The sequence below is a fragment of the Photinus pyralis genome, unplaced genomic scaffold (genome assembly GCF_008802855.1).
Source record: "Photinus pyralis isolate 1611_PpyrPB1 unplaced genomic scaffold, Ppyr1.3 Ppyr1.4_LG8, whole genome shotgun sequence".
Taxonomy (NCBI): domain Eukaryota; kingdom Metazoa; phylum Arthropoda; class Insecta; order Coleoptera; family Lampyridae; genus Photinus; species Photinus pyralis.
In genome coordinates, this window is record NW_022170819.1 from 24,468,015 (window position 1) to 24,477,025 (window position 9,011).

Sequence of the window (9,011 nt, forward strand, 5' to 3'; positions counted from 1 at the left end):
CCGTAACCTGGCTAAAGTTAATCACAACTCCTTCTTGTGTTTACTTCGGTCCGCATTTACTTATTTCACTTTTTCGCGTTTGGTCGTTCATTTGCAATTTACAAAAAAAGCACAGAACTTAAAATAATCCATATTACTGATAATAAGAATAAGAATTGTTTTTAAAATGCGGTTTTGAACAATTTGCATCTAAATCAGCTGTCATCTGTGTCAGACAGTTACGATGAGAGCGCCATCCATTAGGATATTAGCAACTAAATCGAGGTAGGTAATGAAATATTACTAACCTCGAATCGAACATTACTAACCTCGAGAATCTACTTTCCTCCCTCCTGGAAAAATAAGTGTTGTAAAACACAACTTCCTTATCCTTCAAAATGACAATTATGAGACTGATTACAATATGATCGTGAATAAAAACTATTACCTGGCGTATAATGTACAATATTTTATTTGTTACTCATTTGTAAACGTAAATAATTAGTTCTTAAATTGATCTTGAAGAAATGTCTAAAATATCATGTTATCCATGTAACAGAGACTTCGCATTAATTCTGGCCAATGAAATGACTCGATTACTAACTTGTAAAATTTTTACATGTCTGCTGTCAGTTTTACATGTCTGCTGTTAGTTTTACATGTCTGCTGTCAGTTTTACAAGTCAGTAGCGTTTAAACATGACGTTTACCCGTTTGCGTTTTGTCTTGTTAATCAACGTTTACAACTAATAGTTATTTACATATGAGTATGGTAAATCAAGGTTTACGTTAACGAGTGAGATGTTTACTGCCGAAGCGTAGCTGAGGCAGGAATTTCGAAACGAGTAACGTTAACTGATTTAACATACAAATAATGTAAAACATTTTATTTCATACTGCTCTATTTCTATTAAAATACCATTTTGATTAGAATGTTGTAGGTACACATTAAAATAAAAGCAAAAGTCGATCACTTGATTTGTTTGATCTGACAGTAGTTTGACAAATATCAATATCAATCAATCAATCAAATATCACGTTTAGATGGATGTCAGTTGCGGTTGCTAGGCAAAATTTCCAGTCTGGTAAAAATTTTCAGTCTGGTAAAATACGATTTACCAGACTCAAATCAGTCTGGGAAAGCGGCGATTACTAGATAGTATGAAATAAATGAAATTACTTCCTACTTGGCACATTACACGTTTTTATCATTGCAAACCAAAAAGCGTTCCTTTAATTCGAAACTTTACGAAACCACGTGCGAGCTTCCGAATGATTTCGACGGCTGGTCGATTTAGCTTACTGGTTCGATTTAATTCACGTATTCTGAACTAAAGCTATCCTTGGCGTTCAACATAAATCTGTCCGTCCGCAGCTACTCACGTAAAAATTTTCCGCTAAACCGCAGAATGCCCTGAACCAGATCTTCTCTACTTCGTCCCTATTTTCTTAATTTTATAAAGACCACCTCCAAAATGGCGCTAACAGGTTATTTATTTATTTATTCCTTCAACCAATTCTCGCGTTTTTTAAGCGATTAGCGATCAGCAAATTCATGCAAGTGGTGCCAGAACCCTTTTACATATTGTAGGGTAGAGTGGTCGCAACTAAATAGTAACGGATACGCATCGTCTACCTTTGGCACGTTCCACACGGCTCCGGCGGCCAACCATTTCTGAATTATTGCGAAGTCCCCAATTTCCTTTTGCCCTCTGGTGTCTATAATAATAATAATAATGATAATGCATTTATTGACAACAACTTAATATAATGTTCAATGTTCAAGATAAAAATAAAGAAAAATAAAATCATACATGATGTTCGAAGAGAACAGAGTACTTAAGAACTGCCTCACTTGTTGTTCACAAATGGAGTGAGTTCAAGCAACTACTAAGTAGCAGCTTGGTCTTCCACTCAACCCAGTTTGATTACTAAATAACATTAATTATGGCATTACGAGTGAAAAATAATATTTTTAACGGGACAAATAAATTATAATAAAAACAGAATCTTATCAAGATTAATTTTTATTTAAGAGGTGTATTGATTAAGTAGTTATAGTTTATGTAGTTGAATTTTGAAATGTTGTATAGGAAGTTCTTTAATTTCAGGAGGTATTGAATTATAAACTTTAGACGCGTTATAACTAAATGATCTTTCATACAAGGATGTTTTATGAAGCGGTGTTATAACTAAATTTTTATGTCTCAAGAAAAAATCACGTATGTTATGCCGAAATCGAAGCTTATTGAAAAGATACTGTGGTGTTTGGCGAGTAATGACTTTATGATATAAGCAAGCCGAATGCAGCATTCTTCTATTTGTCATATTCAGCCATCCTATTTCATTCAGTTTGCCACCAATAGAATTAAATTTTCGAATACCAAATATTAACCTTAGACACGAGTTTTGGATGCGTTGTATTCGTCTGCAGTCGACGGAAGTTAAACAAGGACCGTACACACAATCACAATAATTAAAATGAGATAGGACAAGCGACTCGCAGAGTATTATTTTTACTTTTTTAGTTAAGCAAGACCGATTTTGATAAATTTGTTTTAGATTAATAAATGCCTTTTGCACATTTTAGATATATGCTGTCGAAACCTAAGTTCATCATCTATAATAAGCCCTAGGTTCTTAACACTGCTCTTAACACCCAATGGAGTATCCCTTATCATAATATTTATTTGAGATATATACTTTTCTCTTGTCTTCCGTTTGCCTAATAGCATGAGGTAGCATTTAGATATGTTAATTTGTAACCCATGAACCTCTGAATAATCCACTAGACTGTTAAGATCAGTGTTAATATGAACCAAGGCAACGGGCAAATCTATAGGCTTGAAACTGTAATGCAACTGAGTGCCATCAGCATATAAATGATATTTACAAAATTTTAGAGAAGATTTTAAATTAAAGGTATATATAACGTAAAGCAGGGGACCAAGAATTGAACCTTGAGGTACTCCATTGATAATTGGTAAAGAGATAGATTGAGAGTCTTTTATTTTCACTATCTGGCTGCGATTAGTGAGGTAATTTTCAATTAAAGAAGTAGCAGACTCGTCGAAACCAATACATCTCAGGATTGACACCATAACATCATGTCTTATGGTGTCAAACGCCTTCGGTTATCAACGCATATCGACACGGACAGTTCATCACTATATCAGCACTGCTCAATATTCATCAGTTATATCTTAAAGGAAGTTTCACAACCTAAAACCCGATCTAAATCCCGATTCGATGTCTCGGGGATAATATCACCATGGATTGCACATAACTTCTGCATTTGAGTCATCATAATTCTTTTCGAAAACTTGATAACATGGAAGGATACTAATTGGTCTTAAGTCCATTATAAGTCAGTTTGGTTGCATTTTGATTTAGGTACATAGGAATAACCTTTGCGGTTTTCCAGGAGTCTGGAAAGATCGAATCGTATGCAGGATATTGATAATATGTGTCACGTAAGTTGTGGTGTCACACTATGCGTTTTTACCGCTCCCGCTAAAACGGATGCGGTTTGACAGGATGAGATCTACTTGTCACACTATTCCGGTCTAACGGGATGCGTTTTTGCTATATTTTGGCAGTCTAAGTAGTGAGTGTCTCAATTATTGTTAAAGATGGTTTGTGCGCTTGAGGCGGAGGGGTTATTGCGAAAGCAGATATATCGTCAAAATTGGATTGATCCTTTTAATTCAGGACGAGAATCTAATAATAGGTTCGCGAAGTTTTATGAAAAAATTCGAATGAACAAGAAAAATTTTTTTGTATATTATCGAATGTCCAAAAATTCAATTTCTACCCATGATTTCTCCCTACAGTTTATATCTACATACTCTTTAGATTGTTTTTCCCACAGTGCAATTTTTGCATGCACGCACTCGATGAATAAACCGACATCAAACATTGTAAACCTAACAAAACACCCGGTTGCAACGCTCAGTATGACAACTTATGACAACCAACATGCAACACACGTGGTTTAATGTCATTGTGGTTGTCATGTCATCCTGCGCAGCGGCAGCAGGATGCGGTTGCATCCGGTTGGTGTGGCGAAAACGCATATATGTGACTGGTACCATTTAATAACGTGTGATATTATCATCCCGTCAAACAGGAGCGTTTTAGCGGGAGCGACAAAAACGCATAGTGTGACACCACACTAAGGAACAATAAAGGGACAGCAAAGTCGTAACATTTTTATACTCAGTTCATCAGTTCCAACCGCATTACTTTTGATATTTGATAAGATTTTTAATATTGCTTGGCCATCAGTTAATGAAAATTGAAAATTTGTCCCAAACTTTTGTGGAAAATCTTCGCAATAGAATCGAATAAGGTTGTTGAAATTAACGGTAGACAAAGATTTACTTGAATTTACAAATGCCTCATTAATTTTGTTAGGATCACTAAGATGAATTACGAAGAAAAACTATAAAACTGGCGGCTATACACCACTGTTTCCCTGAATAATTGAGCGTTAATTAAAAATCAAAGTCGCTACTGATAGATAAACTTAAAGGTAATTGCAAATGTGGAAAACCGTCAATGTACTGACCTTTAAATACCGTATGGTGGAATAATCCGAACTAAAGGAAACAGATACACATCGTCTACCTTTGACAAACTACAGGCGGTGTTCAACCTCCTGTAAGCTATTCCCTTGTTGGGAGTGGAGAACCAGTAGGTACATATTCGCCCATTTGTGACTGTTACGACTTTACGAGGAGAGAGTATACGGAACCTGCGAATATCTACATCCCCTTTTTACAAGCAAGGAAAATTTTCTTTCGCTGGCATCTTATATCAGAAAGAAATGTTAAACGCCAACATCAAATAACAAAGGGTGTGCATTATACTATTATAAAAGATCGCCTGACAGTTGGAAATATCATATTTCTTCTCAAGTTCAAAAGTGGGTTCCTAAAAACATTATTTAGCAGCGACAGAATAAAATCGTTAGGTACGCAATTAAGCTTCTTATTACTGATGACGGATACTCCTCGCTCGTTTGGAATAAATTATTCCGCACGCGTCGGAATACCGCGAGACGGTTTCTCCACGTACCTACATTCATTTGTTACACTAAAATAAAATCGCGATTGAAGTCTTACATAGTAGCAACTTTCTTTACAAAGTGCCTAACTACAAATAAAACTCGTCCCTTTGAGCTCCTCAAAGTTACGGTATAGTTTTCCTCCTCAAATTACTTTGTCAACTAACTGTAAAATTAGCCGACTGAAAAGTTCATTTGATGATTAGTAACTGAGCCCGCATCACTTGTTTACGTATTCTTCCATTTCAGCGTATTGAACCGGGAAATCCTTATTTTACCTTTTACGTCTTTTTTTTTGTTTTCAGACTGTTGGGCTTTCGCAGAGCGATGCCTGTTACCGGGAGACGCCTAAACATGACGACCGAATTATATCAGAAAGCCGAGGGGGAGCTGCTGAAAACATTTTTCGTTTCACCGTCGGACAACTTATGTTTTCATGGGAAATGTACTTATTATTGCGATACGTCGCATGCTATTTGTGGAAATCCGGATATGCTGGAGGGAAGTTTCGCGGCGTTTTTGCCGTCGAAGGAGTTCGCGCCGAGAAAGGTGGGTGCGTCGTCAAAATCTAATTCGAAAATGTATATTTATTATTTGTAGGTTTGGAGGCATCCCTGGAGACGCTCGTATCACAAAAGGAGAAAAGCTCAATGGGAAACTGAAGCTAATTACTGTTCAGTTGTCCGTGAAATTCCGCCGTATGATCAAGGGCGACGGTTATACGATCTCATGGACATGGCCGTTTTCGACTTTATGACCGGAAATATGGATCGACATCATTACGAAACTTTCAAGTAAGACTTTTGCTATTTTCAGTATTCACAACCTCTAGGTGCGGTTACATTTCAAAGGGAAAATTGAAATAAGATCGACTAAAAATTATAAAGCGCTTCTTTCTCTTTGACTTAATGAATGAAAATTGTGAATGATTTGATGATACTGTTGATTGTTGCTCCTCTCAAATTTTAGCCACGGTTTTTTTGGCGTTTGTAGCAGGTTTTTTTGTGCGATACCAATACATGTACATCGAAAATTTTGGAAACAAATTCGAAAACGTTACCGGATTTCCTTTTGGGGCTTTCTGGAGATCGCGGGGACGTAGAGGAGCGTATTCGTGCGGTGGTGGGATTCGAGAGATAACTCGAAATTTGGAAACGGCGCATTCCGGATCGCCCTTCTCGAAATTGGGGTTTTTCGCATTTTCCAGCTTTGAGAACTTCTACAGGCTAAACCGTTAGAGTTAGAGCAAAACGTAAAAAAACATATCAAATGAAAAGAGATATGCGGTAGATTTTGGTCTGTACAATCCAAAAAAATCACCACCAAAATGATCTGACCAACCAACCAACAAAAGAGAGTCATAAAACAACATGAAACGTTGCTTTGTCTCAAAAATCGAGCGAATAATTGTCGTAGTTCTACAAGAAAAAGAAAGATAAACAGATTTTGGCCCATGGCGCCGAAAAAATTACAACCGACATTATCTGGCCACCACACGAAAAGCGTTTTGCAGAAGTTGACAAAAGATTATCTCATAAAATCGTATGAAACTCGACCAGATAAAAGGCAAAGAGATCTTTTAAAATTGCGCGGCGGTAGAGTTGTCTCAGATAGATCGTAAAAAGGCATTTGCTTATAGATATTGACCTATAGCAGCCAATAAAAATTTGCAACTGTTAAGACGTGACCACTTGTTGGAACTGCCAAAATTTTGGTCACGTTGGAAGATGTAGTCAATCCAACCGTATCCACTGTTATCGCTGCGGGAAACCAAATGTTACTCTATGTAATTGCCCATCAGGTCCGGGAAACGGTCAAGGGAACCATTGAATTCGGATCGATCAGGGAAGATGCATCTCAGAGCGACCAGACGACTGTTTCCATGCTTCTGAAACTGAACAAAGAGTTTGTTACATGTTAAATTTGCGCATAAGCATCTTCCGAGCTATTTAGTGTTGCATGATGTGTTGTCGACCATTAGGCTCTTTTTAATGTCAGAGGATGTCATAGTTCGCATTCCCGAGAAAATATTTTGGAGGAACCATGAAAAAAACAGACGGCCATTGCTGTGAAAGCTATACAAATCCATGAATAAGTTGATTAAGAGATCTTTAGCTTCCTTAGAGAGGTTCCTGAGACGTCAGGCAGACCGTCGAAATCAACTTCCCAGTCATACTTAGGTACCATCTGAGAATACGTAGTCCCTGTCGTCGCCTTAGCAGTTTTCTTGTCAGGTAATGAGCTAGTCAACTCATGGATGAAATTCGTCAGAGGGCAGTTGCAGTTATAGTGAATCTATTTAGGAGGTTATCAAGAATTCCTTGGGAAACTGTAAGGGTGCAATCAGGGAAATTTGCAACCATATCTACAGAATCAAGTTACACTATATACCGTACACACCATCCATAGTTTGTGCAAGTCCAATAAAGACGTGCGATATCGTATGAAGCAATTCAAACCACCACTCACCTAATCAACGCCGAATCAAGAAAAAATATACGAAAGACAACTTCCTCAAGCGATGACTAAATTAGGGAAGACCACTTGTTGGAACTGCCAAAATTCTGGTCACGTTGCATGAGAATGTGCTTAACCTCACTGTTATTGGTGCGGGAAACCAAACGTTGCTTTACGTGATTGTCCATAATGTTTGGGAAATGACCAAATTCGGATCGATCAGTGCGCTCTGCCCAAAAGAAGAGTACGAACCCATACGTGAAAAAATCACCAAAATTTAACTTTTTTGTTTGGTGTAAGCTACCTTCAATTATTGCTGTCTCGTGGACGGTTTGGTATTTGAAAGGCTAACAGTTGTATTTGTTCGCAGGCTGTTTGGAAATGATACCTTTCCGCTCCATTTGGATCATGGCAGGGGATTCGGTAAGCCTTTCCACGACGAGTTGTCCATACTAGCTCCGGTGCTACAATGTTGCATGATTAGACAAAGCACCTTAGAAACTTTGCTCAAGTAAGTAAACTAATTTTTTTTTGTTTCTATATATTTTGTACCTTGCCACAAAACGTGTACCTTGCCATATTTTAAAAGCCCCTTATATTACAGGGTTTTTTTATGTAATGGTACTGAAGTTGCAATTTATTCTTACGTATTGTGCTGTTCTGAAAAGAAATTTCGCTTGTAAAAGTTGTCGTATCAGGATCTCAGAAAGTTTAAAATACATTCACTGATACATCTGAAAATATATTGATCATGTTACGGCAAGTTTGCAAATGGTGGTTCTATCAGATTCGCAGAAACGTAAGGTGGTTTGAATGCTTTCACTTGGTATATTATCCTGATACCAAATTCTGTTTTTTAAACAAATGTATCAGGATTCCAGGGATTAGACACCTTATGTGTATAATATCTGTACAATTAAAAATATCTTGTTGAATTAATTCAGGACTGCACAGCTCGGATTTTGATTCGAAGGATTCGCGTTTCGTTCTGCAAATACAGTCGGAGAAGTTAAATGTTGATTAACTACGTTTCTCATTTTGAAATATTTATCTTTACAAATAACGTTAATGAACTTTATACTAATATCGCTCATTTACGTAAGTTCGCAGACTCATTTAGTTTTCGTAAAGGCTCTTTTTTTCTCATTAAGCAAAATAATCCGGTAATCGTCCAGCACGCAAAAGTCGCTCATAGTACTGATCGCCCGTTAAATAGAAAATGTGTAGTTGAAGATTCGCGTGTAACGTTGGCCATTTACTCTAATTGCATTTGAAACAAAGAGCGCCTCTGGAAGAATGGATAATGGCGCACAGTTTCATAATTAGTTCCACTCGTGTGTTTCGACGATTTTATTAAACATAACCACAATAAGACATCTCCGTCGAGTTTATATTGTAAAACTAAAACAAACGCTCGCCTCGTCTCGCTTAAATTAATTAATTTGAAAAATTTCCACCAATTCAAACTTGTAAACTTGTTACATGCCGTCTTCAATCATCAGGCGCCC

General features: G+C 37.1%; 1 protein-coding gene across 1 annotated transcript; it reads left to right on the forward strand.

Annotated features, from left to right (window-relative positions):
- The first annotated feature begins 5,334 nt into the window (after window positions 1-5,334).
- On the forward strand, window positions 5,335-8,055 carry LOC116178240 (extracellular serine/threonine protein CG31145-like). The gene is made up of 3 exons (XM_031497684.1): window positions 5,335-5,595; window positions 5,647-5,840; window positions 7,874-8,055. The coding sequence occupies exons 1-3, from the start codon at window positions 5,374-5,376 to the stop codon at window positions 8,016-8,018; spliced, it is 561 nt and encodes a 186-aa protein (XP_031353544.1). The 5' UTR covers window positions 5,335-5,373; the 3' UTR covers window positions 8,019-8,055.
- The last annotated feature ends 956 nt before the right edge of the window (window positions 8,056-9,011 follow it).

Excerpts from the sequence above, each read along its gene's own strand:
- LOC116178240 (XM_031497684.1), top strand. The coding sequence starts at position 5,374 with ATGCCTGTTACCGGGAGACGCCTAAACATGACGACCGAATTATATCAG. Across the intron at positions 5,596-5,646 it reads AGGAGTTCGCGCCGAGAAAG|GTTTGGAGGCATCCCTGGAG; the intron begins GTGGGTGCGTCG and ends TATTATTTGTAG. Across the intron at positions 5,841-7,873 it reads CATCATTACGAAACTTTCAA|GCTGTTTGGAAATGATACCT; the intron begins GTAAGACTTTTG and ends ATTTGTTCGCAG.